Source organism: Diospyros lotus, chromosome 15, assembly GCF_014633365.1.
Source record: "Diospyros lotus cultivar Yz01 chromosome 15, ASM1463336v1, whole genome shotgun sequence".
Lineage (NCBI taxonomy): Eukaryota > Viridiplantae > Streptophyta > Magnoliopsida > Ericales > Ebenaceae > Diospyros > Diospyros lotus.
The window spans coordinates 16,577,520-16,597,328 of record NC_068352.1 but is presented as its reverse complement, the minus strand read 5'-3'; the positions used below and the strand labels follow the sequence as shown (position 1 = coordinate 16,597,328).

General features: G+C 37.6%; 2 protein-coding genes across 2 annotated transcripts in view; one reads left to right on the top strand and one right to left on the bottom strand.

Annotated features, from left to right (window-relative positions):
* The first annotated feature begins 415 nt into the window (after window positions 1-415).
* LOC127792453 (taxadiene 5-alpha hydroxylase-like) lies at window positions 416-2,494 on the top strand. The gene is made up of 3 exons (XM_052322942.1): window positions 416-1,430; window positions 1,836-2,026; window positions 2,127-2,494. The coding sequence occupies exons 1-3, from the start codon at window positions 446-448 to the stop codon at window positions 2,421-2,423; spliced, it is 1,473 nt and encodes a 490-aa protein (XP_052178902.1). The 5' UTR covers window positions 416-445; the 3' UTR covers window positions 2,424-2,494.
* Window positions 2,495-12,633: 10,139 nt separating this feature from the next.
* The window catches only part of LOC127792364 (phosphatidylglycerophosphate phosphatase 1, chloroplastic/mitochondrial), a 28,594-nt gene continuing 21,418 nt past the window's right edge, over window positions 12,634-19,809 (bottom strand). Inside the window, exon 5 of the mRNA XM_052322836.1 lies at window positions 12,634-12,958. Within this exon, the coding sequence (XP_052178796.1) occupies window positions 12,842-12,958 (117 nt within the window). The 3' untranslated portion in view covers window positions 12,634-12,841. The remainder of the gene's footprint in view (window positions 12,959-19,809) is intronic.

The following is a 19,809-nucleotide window of genomic DNA, read 5'->3' as shown; positions in this document are numbered from 1 at the left end:
GTCGTGCATCGCATAATTTACATTCGCTGCACATGCCAATGCCATCACCTCTCATTTTCATATCAAAATTAAGGAACCCTAAAGAATTAAGTTTCATCAGTTGACTTTGTTTTTTATATATATCTATATGGATAAAATAACAAAAACGATTTAGAATAGTTACATTGATTTAATTTGTTTTTTCAATTTCAAAAATTAACTCATCTCCAAACATATCAACAGTACTAACAGCATTAACGAAAACAGACCGCAATATATATATATATATATATATATATCTGTAGTTGAAACGAAAGTATTATTATATGTGTGGTGATGGAATTGTGAGTTTTGACTTTCTTCGCCATCTTCCTTCTTCTTCTTCCCCATCAATGGTTTTCCTTCATGCATGGCTACATAAATATCAGTAAACCAGCTCCCTGAAACTCTAAATCCTTTCGTTCGAATGGCTCTGGACACGACCTTCGCCGCTGCACTCTTCTTCTCTCTTTTCGCTGCGACAGCCATGGCGATCTTCTTCGTGGACAAGACGAGAAAAACCAAGAACAGATCACTAAGAAACTGCAGGCTTCCACCGGGCAACATGGGCCTTCTCTGGATTGGCGAAACCATGGATTTCTTCCGAGCGCAGAGGAGCAACCAGTTGTTCGAGTCCTTCATCCAGCCCCGCGCCGCAAAACACGGCAACATCTTCAAAACGAGGCTCCTCGGATCGCCTACTGTCGTCGTAAACGGCGCCGACGCCAATCGCTTCTTCCTATCGAACGAATTCAAGCTGGTCGTAAGCTCCTGGCCTTCCTCGGCCGTTCAGCTCATGGGCAAGAACTCCATCATGGAGAAGCAAGGCGATGCTCACCGCCACCTTCGCGGGCTCATTGCCGCCAGCCTCAGCTCCGCTGGGCTGGAAACAATGGTCCCAAAGATCTGTGAATCGGTTCAATCACATCTAAATAAATACTGGAAGAATGGGAGCAATATTAAGCTATTCTGCACAGCCAAGATACTGACATTTACAGTTGTGTTTGAGTGCTTGTTGGGGATAAAGGTGGAGCCGGAGAGTTTGGAGACGTTCGAGAGGGTTTTGGAAGGGGTTTTTGCAGCCCCGGTGGGGTTTCCGGGGTCGAAGTTTTGGAGGGCGAAGAGGGCGAGGAAGGAGATTGGGAGGAAGCTGGTGGAGGTGATAAGGGAGAAGAGGAAGGAGATGGAGGAGAAGGGCTGTGGAAGGGAGGAAGAAGGCGGCTGTGGCGGTGGTGGGAATTTGGTGGGGCGGCTGGTGGCTGGGATGATCAAGGGGGAGATTAGTGAAGAGGAGGTGGTGGATAATGTGGTGTTGCTGGTGTTTGCGGCTCATGACACTACTTCTTTCGCCATTGCCATGACTTTCAGGATGCTGGCTTTGCACCCTCATTGTTTCTCTCTTCTCCTTCAAGGTACTATAGCTAGCTGGCTTTTTCATTTGAATTACGATAGAGGGTGATATGGATTGGGGTCCTTTTCATTTAAGACAATGATAATAATTGTTGGACAGGTTAAAATGACTAAAATTCCTGTTTTGTTTTTAACAAACTATGATTGTTAAACCAAAATAGCGGTTTTTTGGTTATTATTTTATCTTATTGATTTAGATTTCAAGGAACATTTGTGTGGAGAAGGGGAGAGTGAATGGTGATGGAGAGATTTGATATTAAAACCTTTCTATAAACATGTCAAACCCAAATGTGCCACTTAAATTGCCAGCCTAATTACATTCTCAAAATCTAACATTGCACGTCAACTCTCATTCTTCTTCAATTCTTAATCACACACTCACAGCTAGCCTAGTGATTCTTTGACAGAGCATGCAGAGATACTTAAAAACAGAAGAGATGGTGATCCGAACCTAACGCTGGAGGACATCAAGAAGATGAAGTATACATGGCAGGTGGCACGAGAGAGCATGCGGCTGTTCCCCCCCATATTCGGCTCTTTTAGAAAAGCAATCACTGACATCGAATTTGAGGGTTTCATAATTCCCAAAGGATGGAAGGTATCTTATGGAAGATAAAATTACAAATATAAATGATAAATAACCTCTAGCTTAACGTGTTGTTGTTCTGCGTGTAAAAAATTGACGCGATTCCATGCAGGTGCTATGGACCGCATATGGGACGCATTACAATTGGGAGTATTTCCCAAATCCAACGACTTTTGATCCGAGCCGGTTCGAGGAAGCGATGGAGCCGTATGTTTACGTGCCGTTCGGGGGAGGCGCGAGGGCATGCGCGGGATCGCAACTGGCGAAGCTGAACATGCTCATCTTCGTTCACTACGTTGTGACCAGCTACGAATGGTCGCTGCAATACCCAGACGAGGCAATCACCATGGATCCCCTTCCCTTTCCTTGCCATGGAATGCCCATTAACATCTCCCCCAAGTTGTTGTAAAGCCACAACACAATTAGAGATTGATCATCCATTGTAAAGTTCATATTCTTTGTGATCGTGATCCATTTTGATCCTTTATATACAAATAACCCGATAAATTATTTTTATTGGCTTGAGAAATATTCAATTTAACTCTGATTACAATATTAATACGTGATTGAGTTAACTGACAAATTGTATGTAGTAAAGTTCGGTTTGTATTGAACACTCTTTTAATTTCAACAAACATAAAAAGTGTTTGAAATTAACTTCTTTTCTAAGAGAACTAAGGCTATTTACTTGTGAAAAACATTTTTTATTTTATATCTCCTATTTTTGTGCTTTTTTCTCTATAGAAAATTAGAAAACAAATTAGAAAATACGTTCATTTGTGTTAAATATGAAACCAGTTTTAGTTTTCAGAAAATAAACTAACATTGATTTATTCTTAACTTTTATTTTTTTGTCCATTTTTCAAAACTTTTATTACATTTTTATTAAATAAATAATAACTCTAATTAGTTCAAAATTGCCTATTTAAAACATTATGGCAAGGTTTGATTGTGTTCTTTTATAAATGAATAATACTATTGGTACACCTTTGTATACACCTTGGGCTATACAAAGGTATACCAATGACAAAAATATCTCTCATGAGGCGCATAGAGGCACATGAAGCGCATGGAGAGACGCAAGGTATTTTGGTCATAATACCTATTGTGTAGTCCAAGATGTACAAAAATGATGTACATATAGCATGATTCTTTATGAATTGGGTGCTTTTCACAAAATCAATTATCAATACAGAACAAACTAAGTTAAAAAAAAAATTGATAAAACATATGATGACATAATGTTCACCATTAACAAAATCATACAAGGATAATTGTCAAGTGCAAACCAATTTTTATCAAAACAACACACTAAAATTATACTAACATTGAAAATAACCTTGCAAACTAATAATAACTTTAGCAATTGTTGTAATCATTCCATAATTGTTCTGCAATGGCATTTTTTAGAATACTCGTTGTTGTTGAGACATATCTATCGAAAAACCTAGTTGCACTACTTCATGGATCATCTCATTAGATATCTCCAAACCTTCTCTTCTATAAAGTGTGTAAATAAATTGTTAACTCTATCTTCTTGCCCAATAAAATTATGAAGTGCAACATGCAATAGGAATCAATTTTTGTTGCCTTAAAAGGGTAGTTCAATATTGACTTTAAAATGTGAAATCGAGCTTTTAACACACCAAAGGCTCTCAATAACATTACATAGAGATGAACGCCAGTAGTTAATAATTTCATTTTTTTTCATGGGGTCTTCCTCGACCTTGAAAATCATCTAAATAGTATCTCTTACCGAGATATGGAGATAAAAATCATAGAATATTTGGATAACCTAAATCAATGATACAATAATAACTTATAAAATAAATATGTAATATCAGTGTCAAATTTTGTAGGAAAAAAAAAAAAACAAACACCAACTAATATTAAATGCTATTAACACTTACAATCAATGGGAAATGGGAAATTATTTCCTTGTCTTGATTGAGCATCTAAAAATAGTCAGTTATCATTAGTAATCCCTTCCCATCTAGCGTATACAAAAGTAAACATCATATGATAAGAACAAACGACCATAACATTTTGTCACCAATGATACTTTTCTACCACTAAAAGTTTTACGTTTCAATGATGAAGCCCATGCTGCTACATGGGTGCCATCTTCATTTTTGAAACAACTAATTTTGTGTTAGATAACAACATATCTAGGAAAGAATACAGTAGTCCATATAATATAATTTGGAGTATAAAACTTCATACCTCAAAGTATGGAAACCACTTTGGATTGCTTTAAATTTCTAATTAAACAGCACCTCTATTAACATGCTTAATCAAATCAGTTGCTAAAGATACAAATGATGTTATCACATTTTTACACCATTTATGTAACGTAGCAAGTGAATGTTGAAACCTTTCAGTTACAACTCTGTGTAGTTCCATGACACAAAATTGCTAATCTCATAGCCACCATTTCTTCTACACTTACATATCTAGAATCTTGCAACAAATTTTTCATTTTTAATCTATTACATAAGTTTCTAAATACATGGTGTCTCATGCAAAATTCTTCATAGCATCTTGTAGGATTGCCTAATAAGACTTCGAGTATGTATCTCTTGCCCCAAAGCATAGAAGTTTCACTCAACTAATGATCTCTCTCTTTCTCTCTCTCTGTCTCCCCCATTGAGTATCTAACCATCATTAAATCTAACAAATCTTGCTCTTCTTCATCGCTAGAATTAGAATTTTCATTTCAAGCTACTTTAGCCATCATCGCCTACATCACCATTGATCACTGTCGAGTCTTCCACCGTCGACCCTTTATACTTTCGCCATTGTTGGCTATTTCAGCCAACCTAGATCTTGCCTCGATCTAGTCCAACCTGACCTACCAAGTTTGACCTGCTTCAGATCTAGCCAGCCTAGATCTGACCCATCAAACTAGATCCAACCTTCCAGATCCATCAGCCTAGATCCGATAAATCCAAATTTATTTTTTACCCAGATTTGCTACCTAGATCTAATATTCTTGTTGGTTTTATGTTAGGCTTTTATTTATTGATCATTTGATATTATTTGGGGTTATTTATTCTTTCGTAATGGCCAATTTCGAGTATGATATTCCATTATTGGATAGGAATATTAGATTTTCGCTATAATAGGTTAAGATACGTGCAATTTTGGCACAGATGAATTTAGATGATACACTTCTAGGTTTTCATGTCACAGTCATGGAGTACTAAAGAAAAATAGCGTAAGGATTGTAAGACCTTATCTTAGATACATCTACATTTATCAACTGTTACAGTTACTCTATGGTTGAAACTGGAACAACTGTGTATGACGAAAATTTTAACCAACAAGTTGCATCTCAAACAAAGGTTATATTCTCATCAAATGGTAGAAAGTATGTCGATTGAAATCCATTTAACAACTTTTAAGGATTTTTTTTTTTTTTTCAATTTGGAAAGCATGGAGGTTAAATATGATGATGAGGATATGAGTTTAATTTTATTATGTTCTCTACTAGTGTCGTATTCAACTTTTAGAGAAACCATTCTATAGAGCCTTGACACTCTCACTTTAGATGAAGTTTATGATGTTTTGTTCTCGAAAGAGAAAATTGATAAGCAATTATTGGAAAATTCTAAAAATTAGGGAAATGGTCTATTGATTAAAGAGAGAACACATGATACAAATTCTAGTGGTAAAGGAAAAGGTAGATCTAAGTCTAGAAATAAAGACAAAATTTAATAATTATTGTAAGAAAAATGGAGACATCAAGGAGTGTTATAAACTATAGAATAAACTTAAAAAATAGGAATATGACTAGAAAGGAAAACAACCAAATGTTGTTGAAAATAACAGTAGTGATGGAGAACTTATGGTGATAACTAATGAGATTACCAAACCTAATGAAGATTGGATCCTTATCATAGCATGCACGTTTCATATGTCTCTTAATAGGGATTGATTTTTAACATATACAACTTTGACTTCTCGTTATGTGTTGATGAGAAATAATTATTCTTGTAAAATTGCTGGCATTAGAACAATTAAAATTAAGATGTTTGTGAAGGGAATCACGTGTACGGTAGTACGGGTAAAAATAAAATTTATACCATGTATCAGATACCCGTAACGGAATATAATATACACACCATACACTAGTTTAGGTATTTAAGCAATACACATATTCAACAATTGAATATAAATAAATGTGTACCCATTGTCCAATGCCACGACGGAGTACAGAAACTATTTTTGTACTTAGACCGATTTCACCTCAAGATGTGATGCATGGTCTTAGTCTGTCCACATCTAGTATGCAGTCTGGTATCATTCCAGTCATCTCTTCCTATGCTAGACATAGAGGTTCCCCATATCACCAGTACCCACATCTCAAAATTATACACGTGACCTTCACACATATAATTTATGGTAACAGCTAAAATTACAGAGGAAACAGAGGAATAAGAAAAGGCGGTCCGAGAGAAGAAGAGAAATTTAAATTGATGTAGAAGGCTTATGCTTCTTTTAAATAATTATCTTTTCTCTCGCTTTCTCTAAATCATTCTCTCTATCTCCTCCAATTTCAATTGCAATTGAAATTCGCTGGCACCCCTATCAGTTGTTCCATAATTAAATTACAATTATTGGTAGCTGGTGGGCCAAGGGTTAACTTTTGACTAATCACTTCCAGAGATATTTTGGGTACATGATGTCGATACCAAATGCAACACTATATGGTATATGAATTTCTAGATTCACTATCTGCTGGTAATCAAATAATATCAAAACCCCTTTCGATATCGGTTATCCCCTTGACCCATCACCAAAACTTTTTCAAATTCTAATGACGTTTCGAGAGTTCTTGAATAGCACCTAGCAGCAATTTAGGACAGTATAGGTGGCAGTAAAGTCTCACTTCAAGTGAACATATTACGGCTGATGATTACTATGTGTTATAATCCTTCCATCACTTAACGTCCCGACTTAGTGAGAGTCATGAAACGATAAACTCACAAACTAAGTAACTATGTGTCAAACCTTATTAATGTGACTAGATAACACCTTAGGAAACACCTTTCTTGACTTTCAATTTGCTGCCTTGGCCATGACATGTCCCATCACATTGATAGTAAATCACATAGAACATTCACCCCATCAAATACTGACGAGAGTGACGAATCCTATTCCCAACACCTGTCTCCATATACCAACAATATGGAACCACATAGATAAACGTTTCCACATTCCAATTGGATGGTTTGATTCATTAGCAAATCACGTACACTAATACACAAAACAATCGTGCCGTTCAAGTCTAAAAATCGACACACCATCGAAACTTGATGACTCGACCGTTATCTACCATGCCATGTGGTCAGTCATCGACATCACATTCGACTGATCGTTCCCCAATAACCTTCCATAGGTCTACTAGCAACATCTCATGTCATCTAATGCATGACACACCACCCTTCCATCGGTATCCCTATACCAAACGAGATAATAATAACCCATGTACTAGTCCATATTCGATTAATCGGAGTCCCAATCCAAAGAATTTAAGGACTAGGAATAGTTTAAGAAGTTTTGTTACTAGAGAATCCTGTTACACACTCTCAACACCTTGAGAATAAGATTTTCACATAAAAGATCTTGGGACTCATTCATATAATTGATTGGAGAAAATATGAATGAAGAAAACTTTACATTTTATTAATTTATACAAAGATACAATGAATGCATAAAACAAGTCCACTAGATGTCATCTAAATCTAGCATTAGGGCACACAACACTAATAGTTTGATGGGACTATTAGAACGTTAATTGATGTTAAACATGTTCCTGATCTTAAAAGAAATCTTATTTTATTGAGTACTCTTGATTTAAATGGGTACAAGTTAATTGGTGAAAGTGAAGTTATTAAGATCAGTAAAGGTGTTCTTATTGTGATGAAAGGTAAAAAATAGTACAATAGATTTTATGTTCCACAATGTTCTACTATTACAGATGATGCTATTGTTTTTACTTCTTCTTTATCTGATACTAATATTACACAGTTGTGGCATATGCATCTTGGACATATGAGCAAAATAGGCATGATTAAATTAAGCAAAAGATGACTTTTTGAAGGGCAGAGTACTAGAAAACTAGAGTTCTGTGAGTATTGCGTCTTTGATAAGCAAAAACAAATTAAATTTAATAAATAAATTCACAATACAAAAGGTAGACTGGATTATGTCCATTTTGATATCTAGGGTTCTGTCAGAGTATCCTCTGGTGTCATACTTTTTAAGAAACCCCTAATTAATCAAGTCTTGGATCGTCTCTTTTAGCTGCATGCACTTATTTGCATCATGGTAGTGGTCATGGTGGAAATAACAGTATTTGTCTCGATTTCACTTACTCGGTGATGCCTTTATCTTGTTTGGCCATTGCACCATATCCTTGTGCTGGAAATTTATTAGGATCGCCGACCAAGGCTTGACTAAGGGGTATAGTAGGGTGGACTCCTCTACCCTACTAGGGGACCCAACCAATCATGAGTTAAGCAAGGTGATATTCGGGCTTAACTTCCTGGGCATTCTTCTTCTTTTCCTTTCTCTCGAGCTTCTTAGCCTATTTTGTTTGGTATAAGTCATCTACATTTATACATTTTTGGGCTCGGGTTAGAATTTTTGAGAAAGACTGTGGGGGATTTTTAACCAATGAGAAGGAAAATGGGCATGGTTTTAGCCCATTATAAAAGGTTGTTATGGTTATACCCTAGTCCAAACCATGTATGCCCATGGCTTCCATGTTGAAACAAGCTAGGTAGTCCTTTATAGACTCATTGGGGGCTTGCCAAACATTAATGAGCATGATAGAAGCTTGGAGGTGTCTTTGATATGAGGCAAAGTGTGCCAAGAAACTCTTTTTTAGTTGATCAAAACAATCGGTGGACCCATCCAATAGGCTTGAATACCATACTTGCATTTTCTTCTAGGGTGGTTGAGAAAGCTCAAAACAATATCTTATTAGAGACTACCTGTTCCATCATGTGGGAGGAGAACAAGTCAATGTAGTCAGTCAAGTTAGTTGTGCTATTATATGGCTTAATTGAAGATATATGAAACTTCTCGGGTGAGATCTCAATTCATAATTTACTGACTTAAGGCCTGATTTGAGCTTCAAACTGAAGGCTTTGTGTGGCGTTTCTTTAAAACCCATATCTCATCTTCTAAGACTTAGAAGCATTTATCTTGCTCGATTCTATGATTCCTCTACTAATAATGACTGGAATGGCCTAAGGTCTCTAGTTTCTTTTGCTTCTCCTACTTTGATGCATGTTCATTGCGGGATGGGTGCATAGATGGCTCTGACTCTTATTGACGCTCATGTTCTAGCTTGTTCTTGTGTTCAATGTAATAGATAGATGTGTCCTTCCTGCTATTGTTACTAGCTGATAATGAACATACTGAGCATCTAGGTTAAAGCATGCATGGATTTGCATTTCCAAGTTGGCCAATTGCTCTACTATCATGGGATTGGGATCCAAGAGTGTCCTTAGCTAATTGTCTTGGCGCGGAGGCATACTAGCTTGAGCAAGAAATGTGACTAAGATAAAAAAAAATTACCAATCTCTTGCAAGGTCAGGCCTTTGGTCCCTTTTGGTAAACTTTGATGGTCAAGCTACACTTCGCAACATGAGAGTGAGCAAAGTAACACGCAGGAGATAATAATGCTTACCTGTCACTGGAGAATAAAGGGCTTTTATAGCCTGCATAAAGATGGTCCAAGCTTAATTTCAACTAAATACCTTATCTAGGATATGACCTGAGCATGGTCTAGATGTGGTGTCAAGGACTCAAGTCATGCCAATTGAACCATGCTCATTAATCACCGAGGTACCAAATCTTGTCACGTGGCAAGTCTAGATGCCTTATAGGTGGCGCTTAGGTTAGCTCATAAAGATCGTGCCACACATAGGTTCCTTACTAGTCCTCATTACTTGTTTGGACAAGGTCACGTGGTGTTTTAGGATTGACTATTAGGTTGATTATTTACCTCCATCAATGATAAAGTTAAAAACTCCTTCTCTTTAAAAATTAATTTCAATAAAATTCACTTACAAGAATAAAAAATGAAATAAAATTAATTAAGGTTTTGATATTACGGGAAATTAAGATTTAGAACACCTTGCACTAGACTCTTAAAAGTACAGCGTTATTGTACCCCATAATAGGCTTTTATGGTCAAATTAGTATTTATTACTCAAAGAGTGAGTAATTGAGTAATGAGGAGTTCAATACTAAAGGATTACGGCTTATATAGCCCGACCCTAGATGGATTGAGCATGATTTTCGACGGGATTTCGTTATTATGATTTCTAGGTGTAACTTCTAATCATATCTGACCCACAATTTTTGAATTGTTTGAGAGGTCACTATTTTAGTAGTAAGGGAGATCGTGATACGTGTTAGCTTCCTATACCGTTTACATGTCATCCCGTGATTAGTTTAGTTTACCGCATAAAAAGCTGTAAATAAAGAACCCTTCACTAGCTTGCATATGGTTTAGGGGAAAAAAAAATTAAATCTAGATGTAATCTCATAACTGCCAGACTCAAATTCAAATCTCTATTTTGTAATTTAAAATTTTGACTGATATAATAATCAAATCTTGAGGTTTCAATGCATGGGCTTCCCCAAGTATATATTCTCAAAGTTCTGACTTCTCATTCATTGACTTTTACTGGCTAATGCCGAGAAGCTGCTCCTTCCCTTTTCCTCTCTTATTGTCCCAATATGGGTTTTGACTCGCCGACATCTCAGTCCACAAACTCAAATCTAGTCTTTGGGGGCCGCAAAGAAAAATAAAATAAGAAGTTGAATTTGGCCTGGCGTATGTATGCCGAGAGAGTTTGAGTTGATTGGTCGGTCGCTTATACATTTTTGTGCTTAAATTTCAGTGTTGAATTTTCATTTTTAAGTTAGATCTCAGCCTCCACCAAAAGTCTCTGTACGCTTTGCTTACACCCTTAACTTAGTAACCACTTAAACTTGACTTTGTATACACGATATCTTAGCTTATGTTAAATAAAATAATAATATATAAAATTATTATAGGTGGGTTAAATATAGACCCGGGGCCTTGCACCCATTCCCCTACTTATACTCGTGGGAGTATATATATATATATATATATATATTCATATTTATACCCATTTTGTTATATAAATTAGGGTAAATTTATTGTACACTACACGTAGTTGGACACTTCTGTCCAAACACTTTCCATGGTTTGTTATTAGCCAAATTAGTACATGTAATTTGTTAAAATGCTCTTTTTATTATTAATAGTGTCAACTAAAGTGTAACTAACATAAAATTAAACTTAAAAAATAAAAAACAAAAAAAAAATCTCATTAATCAAAACTCACATGGGTTAGAACTACCGTTGATGGTGTCGACAATGGTTAAAACCTTTTCTAAGTTGCGACCATAATTGGGTGTCATAGCTAGAACTCACTGATAGAAAGAAAGAGAAAAAGAGACGAAGAAGAGCATATTTGAAAGATAAAGATGAAGATTTTAGATCTAGGAAAAAAAAAAAAGTAGAAGAAAAAGATTTCAAATTTGAAAGAAGAAGAAAAACTTCCTCAATCAATGTTTAGATATGAAAGCTAAAGGCGAAAGTCCAGACATAGAAGTTCTTTGTCGTCTAGACTTGAAATCTTCATCATCATCTTCATCTTCTCAATCTTCCATATCTATTCATCTTCATCGCTTTCTCTCTCTCCCCATCATTAGAACTCAATGGATTCAACATCAGAAAAATCTAGTGAGTTGTGACGCTAGAGCCTACCAAATTGCTTATGGTGCTAGAAGCCATTTAATGGGCTTCGGCAATGCAACCTGGGTTCTGGCTAGTGAGACTTTTTTTATTAGATAAAGATTAAATTTAATTTTATATTACTTGCACTTTAATTGACACTGTTAAACATAAGAGACAATTGGTGAGAATTAATTTGGCCTAACAAATCATAGGGAGTGTTTGGATAAAAGTGTTAATCTACAGAGTGTACGATTAATTTCTTTATAAAATTTTAAAAATTTATAGTTGATTCAAATATAATGAAATTATTTGATATACCTAGAGTAGAGATGTGATGGTAGGGGAAGCCAAAATATTCCATACTGGCTTTAAAATTACGTTGGGTTTGCTCGAATGAGATCAAATAGAATGAGAATGGTAATGGAAATAGAAATGGTTTGTGAATCTTTAGTATGATCAGTAATGAAAATGATCATTTTATTTCATTATTATGTTTAATATATAAATTTTTTTAATAAAAAAATTAATTATATGACCAAAAAAACTCCAAATTACAAAAATAATAAAATTTTTATTTTTAATTTGTTTGGCATTAAAATTATTTTTCAAAAACTTCAATAAATTTTAGTATATAACTTTTTATCATAAATTTTAGTTAAGTTTTTAGGTTATAAAAAATACATGTAAATTCATGTGATCAATTAAATTATATTTAATTACCTTGACGGCGGGTGTGGCGAGCAACAGTGGCGGCGGATGGTGGGGGTGGGGGTATGTTTTAATTTTCTTTCAAGTAAAAATTGAGGCAAAATGGTTATTGGGATGTCATTCATGGAATGGATTAGAATGTTAGTACCAACCAACCAACCAAAAGTATTTTCATTTCTATTCCCATTCTATCAGCTCTTCTGATTCATCCAACCAAACGTGACCTTAATTGGTCATTTTCAGAAGTGAATCATAAATAAATTAATGGCATAAAAAACAAGGTGAACGAACAGAGAGCTAAAAAAGGAGACATAATTTTACTTAATTTCTTACAAAGAAGTTGGATCTTTGACACAGAGCAGAGCATTTGGGAGGAGTCCATGACTTACTGGCTTCAATCCTCTCCTAGACCATCGCTTCACAAGAGCAACTTCTAGTTTCCTCACCTACAAATATTTCATCCACAAGCAATTAGGGTTTTTATGGTCAAAGTTGAACCCAAAAAATTTCACAAAATTTCTTTCACTTTTCTTCTGGCGCCCAAACATTCTCCACCCGATTTCTAAACCACAATATGGGGAAGAAAATACAGCAAAGTGGCAAAAGAACAAGTTTTGAATTCTAAAAAAATGCAAGAACACTGCCCCCTATAGACATCCAACTTCAATCTTGGAAAACCCTTTTCGCATTAACTTAAACCAGTTACATTATTGGTACTCTGGTACAACTTTCTTGTTGTAAACAATCATGCAAAGTATAATCTTTTTAGTAACGATAATGTGTGAGTTTAAAGTTGAACAGAGAATTAAAGAACATCTTAGTGCCTTGATACTTCAGACTGTTGAAAACTCAGATACATTTTGAGCAGAAAATACAGCAAAGTATTTAAGATGAAGCTTACTTGATACATCTATCCCGCATGCACAAAAAGATCTGGAACATTTTAAATAAGTCACAGCAGAATTTACTTTTGTCGATTTAGTACTTTTTCACTTGCTATGTAAATGTATATTCTGTACAGTGAATTAAAATGCAGGTCCATAAGTGTGTTGGCATTATGTTACAACTCTGCCTGCTTCTAATGTAGCACGACTCAAGATCTTAGATCACGAAGTGCATATTGCAATTAAGAATTAGCATATCCTGTTCTAAAAACCATCTTAGGAGACTAATAGGGCCTTGTAAAAGAATCTCGTATATGGTGCATAACAAGCATGCATATAGCACATTCAAGCACCATTTTTACCAACCTGCCTAGGGGGCAGTAATTTCTTTAACCAAATACATAAATAAAAGAACAACAAGATAATTTAGCAAGGATGGAGTAGAAAATTCCAGCATCATTACAACAATCACTACAAACCTTAATCCCACTAGGAGGGTCCGCTAAATGAATTCTAAACCCCCAATTATTTTTATCCATGGCCATATCCTCTACAAGGTTGTTATGTCTTATGTCATGTTCAAGGGCTTCCCACCAATTTTCCAACTTCTAGCTGTCAGATTCGTGGATTTGACAAGGGAATTCTCCTCTAAATTTAGGAGAATTGAGAGGGATTGTAGGGAGGAAGGAAGAGAGAGCAGAGAATAAGAGGGACGGATCGAGAGAGAGAGAGAGAGTTGAGGTGGGAAAGAGGTGGGAAAGAGGAGATCGAATTGTATTCAAGGATGATCCAAAAGGGAGCGGGATTAGTTAGTTTTATACTGATCCATTGCTCGATGAAAGGCCCAAAAAGGCTACCCAAATTCAAATATTACAACTGCCCATGCTTATTAAAGTAAGGCTTATAACTACCTTTCTCACTACATAAGCCCCCCTACCTTTATCACCGTAGGCACATGACAATTCCTCAACCCGCCCCCCCCAAATACATTTCTTGTCCACAAGTAATTCAAAGTAATACTGCCACCTTGGGATATTGGTTAAGTCTAGGAGGTACTCCCAAGTATTATTCTCTGAATGCAAGTTGGACCAACATACAAAGACTCGTGTCAGTGGAGCCCTCGCCTGTAGATACTCTACTTGTCTATGATGGTCGTGGGTTTCGTCACCATGTCAGCTTCAGTTGCTTCGGGGGGTTAAGGAGGGGCTTACTGGACTTGTTTCAACAAACCCTTTAAGCAGAGATATGTGGAAGACTAGGTGTATCTGAGAGTCATCTGGTAGTTGAAGCTTGTAAGCAACCTTCCCCATTCTTGCTACAATAGGATAGGGACCATAGAACTTGGGACTTAGCTTAGAAATTTGTTTGTGTGATAGGGTCTTTAGGTGAGCATGCCTCACTTTCAAATAGACCTCATCCCCAACTGCAAATTCTCTTTCACTCCATCTATCTGTGAATTGTTTCATTCTATTCTGAGCATTGGCCAATTCATTCTGTAGCAGCTTTAGCACAACCTGCCTCTGGGGTAGGTATGAATCTACTATTGCCATTGTAGCGGGTCCTTGAATAGTGGGTAGTAGGGGTGGCTTGTACCCATATAGAGCCTAAAATGAGGTCATCCTAATGGAACTGTGGTGGCAGAAGTTATACCACCACTACGCCAAGGATAACCATTTATGCCATCCTTTAGGTTATAGGAAGCAGAGGCAACACAAATAGGTCTCCAGGCATTGGTTGACTCACTCTGTTTGCCCATCGGTCTTTAGGTGATAGGCTGAAGACATGTGGCTTAGTTCCCAAGCATTTGAGTAATTCCCTCCATAATAGGTTAGTAAATACCTTGTTTTGGTCTAACACATTGGACTATGGTACTACATGAAGCTTCACCACCTAATCCAAAAAAGTCCTGGACACCTCCTTTGCAGTGAAAGGGTGTGAAAGACTTATGAAGTGGGTAAATTTGGTGAATTTGTCCACTACCACAAGTATCAATCCTTCCCCTTCGATCTTGGTAATCCTTCGATAAATCCATAGACACACTAGCCCACGCTTGCTTTGGGGTGGCTAATGTCTCAAGTTTGCACCTCTTACACGTGTCACAAGCCATGACATACTCCATCACTACTTTCTTCAACCTTGGCCAGTAGAAAAGCTACTTAACTTTGTGGTATGTGTTCTGCACGCCTGAGTGTCCTCCTAGTGGTGACCTATGCAAGGATTGGAGGATTTTCCCTTTCAACTATTCACAATCGCCGATTACCCAATCTCCGTATCTCATTAGCCCATTTGATAGCGTGAATTCTGGTTTGATCTTGGGATCTATGATGAGCCGTTCTAGCAATTCCTTAGTCCAACTTCCCTTTCCAAAGTTAGTAGTAATCTCCTAGTACCAATATGGAATGACTGAGGTGATCGATGTTATTGTTCCCTCTTCAAGACAACGGGAGAGAGCGTTAGCAATCTTGTTCTCCTTTCCTTTCTTGTACTGGATCACATAGTCAAATCCCATGAGTTTTGTCATTCCTTTCTTTTGTAGATGGGTGTGCAATTTTTGCTGCAACAAAAACTTCAAGCTCTCGTGGTTAATCTTGATGATGATCTGAGCTCTCTCCAAGTAATGCCTCCATTTCTCTATTGCTAGCAACTCCTTGTCGTAAATGCTCAAGCCTAGGTGTCTGGGAGCTAGGGGCTTGGCTGATGAATGCTAATGGTCTGCCTTCTTATGTCAGTATTGCCCCCGCCCCGATGTTGCTTGCATCTGTCTCCAATATGAAGGACTTAAAGAAGTCCGACAAGCAAAGAATTGGTACTTCACTCATTACCCTCTTCAGCTATTCAAAAGCCTCTTGTGCCTTTTCTCTCTAGGTGAACCCTTCCTTCTTCAGTAAATTTGTGAGAGGCTTATTGATCACTCCATAATTCCTCATAAATCATCAGTAGTAACCTGTCAACCTATGGAACCCCCTCAAGGCCTTATAACATTGGTAGGCCTTGGTCATGAAACCATTGCTGCCACCTTCCTTGGATCAGTGCTCACTCCAGCACTTGATATGATATGCCCCAAGTACTCCACCTGACACCTGTTACTATGCAAAGGCACACTTTGATCTTTTGATGAACAACTAGTTGAGCCTGAGGACTCTAAGTGTGATTTTCAGGTGGACAAGATGTTGGAAAGAAGAGCTATACACCAATATGTCATCAAAGAATACTAGGATGAATTTCCATAGGTAAGGCTCAAAAAATTGGTTCATTAAGGTTTGGAATGTGGTTGGGGCATTGATAAGCTCGAAGGGCATCACCAAGAATTCATAATGCCCGTCTTGGGGATGTCATAAGGGTTCATTCGAATTTGGTGGTAGCTAGACCATAAGTTTAATTTGGCGAAGATGTTAGCATGTTTCAATTCATCTAGTAAATCCTCTATGATGAGTATTGGAAATTTATCCTTGACAACGTGGGTGTTAAGTTAACGATAGTCAATACAAAAACGCCAGTTACCATCCTTCTTTTCGACAAGGAGTATTGGTGAGGCATAGGGGTTGTGGTTGGGCTTGATGATAGACTTTTGGAGCATGTCCTTTATCATTCTTTTGATCTTAGCCTTTTGCTTGGGAGGGTATCGATATGCCCTTATGTTAACTGGCTCGGTATTTGGTTTGAGGGTGATGAAGTGGTCAAAAGGCCTTTTAGGAGGAAGGGAGTTGGATTCCACAAACAAGTCCTTGTACTCAACTAGAAGTTTATCGAGGGAATCAAGTTCATTTACCTTCCATTGGTGTTGAGGTTGACTGTTGATAGTTAGCATCAATTGCCCCTCCTGCTCCTGAGTATCCCCCATTTTGCTCCACAGCATGTATAGTGAAAAGCTGAGCCATTTGTGCCCATTTGCTCTTGAATATCTTCTATATTATCTTCTTTCCCATGATCATTTTGCACACCCCTATTTCTATATTGCCTGTAAGAGTCATTCGTTTGCCCTCTTTCTCAAATGTCACCTTCATTTTATTAAAGTCGAAACTGATGGGGCTCACCTCCTTCATCTAGTCCACCCCCAGCACAATATCACACCCCCCAAGCTTAAGAAACCTCAAGTCAACTTCAAATTCTTCTCCACACATTTCCCAACAAAACCCCACGCATGTTGACTTGCACATCACTTTATTACCATTGAGTGCTTGTGTGTCAATAAGCTTGCAATTCAACCTCTTCGCAGTCCTTTTGTCTAGGGAATTCTGGGTGCTCCCACTATCAATTAGGACCATCAAGCTGCAATCATGAGCCTTCCCCTCCACCTTAATGATCTTACTGTTGGCTAACCCCCTTAAGGCATGTAGTGAGATATCCACATTGTCATCTCCTTCAGATTCAGATTTCATAGTTCCTTCTTCCCCTACTTCTGCTTCTTCTTCCCCTTCTAACAATAGTAGCTACCTCTTGCATTGGTGGTCTAGAGTGTACCAGTCCCCACAACGAAAACACAATTTGGCCTGCCTTCTTTGTTCCATGATTCTCCCTCCTGTCGGCTGAGCAGGGATGTTGGCAATTGAATTTGTCACCCCTTTTTTTCCTTGGTTACTTTTTCCTCCTTTTCTGTTAAATCCCTTGTTACCTAGCTGCAAAACACCAAGGTTCATTCCTCTTGCCTGCCATCTCTGTTTCCTCACTAAGGGTTCTACCGATAACTCCTATAACCTAGCACTCTCAACCACTTGCTTGATAGCCCAGGTTGCAACATCTTCACAGCGAGCCTCAGCTCTTTGCTCAAACTGTTAATGAAGCTTGAGACGAAGTACCCTTCCGTTAGGTGGGGATTAAGGATCAACATGAGCGATTTAAGCTCCTCGAATTGAAGCTGATACGACTGTATTGACCTCTCCTGCCTCAATTTGTTGAATTCCTCCACAACGTCCATCATATTCCGATCTCCAAAATGCTCACACAAGTCCTCCCTCCTTCACTCAAATCCACCCCTGAAATCATGCATCTCTGGTGTCATTGAGATAAGCAGAGGCAAGTGTAATCCTTTGCTATTCTAGTACATTGTACACACAACATTCTCTCGCAACGTCTCACCCACCACTTTAGGTTCTAACCATCAAATAAGGGTAATTCTAACTTCGGCATTGGGAAGTCGGGCTGGTTATGAACAGCCTGAGCTCCCTGCCTTTTCTCCATCATGTTTTCTCCTACAATTGCCGAATCTGCCTCAAATTCCCGAGATCCTTCAGTCCGATGGGTGGTTCCATGCTACATAAGCCCCCCCCCCCCCCACCAAAACCTTTATAATCGTAGGCACATGACACTAGCATTGTTAAACAAAAACAAAATATCAAGCTCTAATCTCGTTATTATGAAGTTGGCTACATGAATTCTCTCTCATCAATCATTTCTATTTTTTATGTACAGCCCTATTTTTTGTAAGGCCCTTATAACTGATATTATACCAATGAGCCTCCCACCAACTTTTTCTTGGTCTTCATCAACATCTTTTGCTAAAGACCTACAGCATTGTTATTCAAACAAAATTATCTGCTAACTGTCAGGAAAACCCGACAACACTATAAATACAATGGCAAGATCTTATCCTTAAGTTCCTGTAATTTAATTCCTTCCAATGACCCTTCTCTGAAAACCAAGTTCCAAGGTGACACCAAAAAAGCTAGTCATGGAAATATTTTAAACTAATATATGCAGGATGACATTCTTAAGCTGTTGGCATCTCAATGAAGCATGCAAGAGAGAAGTTGCAACACCAAAATTGATCAAATTTGCAATATAACCTTCCTTTCAAAAAGAGTGGGTTATTGCGTTGAACTTTGAAGGGGGGTTTTCGTAGTGCTGATCTGGAAATCAGAGTAGGCATCAAGCACGTGTAGATCACAAACACAAGGGGAGAAAGGGAGAAGAAAGAGGCAGAGGAGGAAGAGGAGGGGGGGGGGGGGTAGTTTGGAGGAACGAAGGGAAAAATTGGCAAAGACAGGTCATGAGCCAACTTTGAGCTAGTTGGTCACTAGGCAAGGGGGGTTGATTACAGCCAGCCCTTGTACACACTAGGTACAGCTAGCCACCTCAAGTGAGGTGGATTTGAAATTGACTAGCCCATTATGAGTTTTTTGGTGGGAACTAGGGTAAACAAATAAAGATGCAAATGAGCTGAGTAGAGCCAAGCTATACTAGCCTCAAGCTTGTTTATTAAGAATTTTTTTAGACTCAGGTCTAATTGAGCCTGTTTCAAGCTCAAATTTCAGGCTAGAGCTTGGCTCGTTAAGAATTTTGTTGGGCTCAAACTCTACTCGCTTATATTAAATGAGCTTCAAGACAAGTTGTTTCTGAGCACTAAATTTAAAGCATGTTTAAATTAGCTATGTTTTAATATATATTTTTAAACTAGTAGAACACATGAAATTAGT

Excerpts from the sequence above, each read along its gene's own strand:
- LOC127792453 (XM_052322942.1), top strand. The coding sequence starts at position 446 with ATGGCTCTGGACACGACCTTCGCCGCTGCACTCTTCTTCTCTCTTTTC. Across the intron at positions 1,431-1,835 it reads TTTCTCTCTTCTCCTTCAAG|AGCATGCAGAGATACTTAAA; the intron begins GTACTATAGCTA and ends ATTCTTTGACAG. Across the intron at positions 2,027-2,126 it reads TAATTCCCAAAGGATGGAAG|GTGCTATGGACCGCATATGG; the intron begins GTATCTTATGGA and ends GATTCCATGCAG.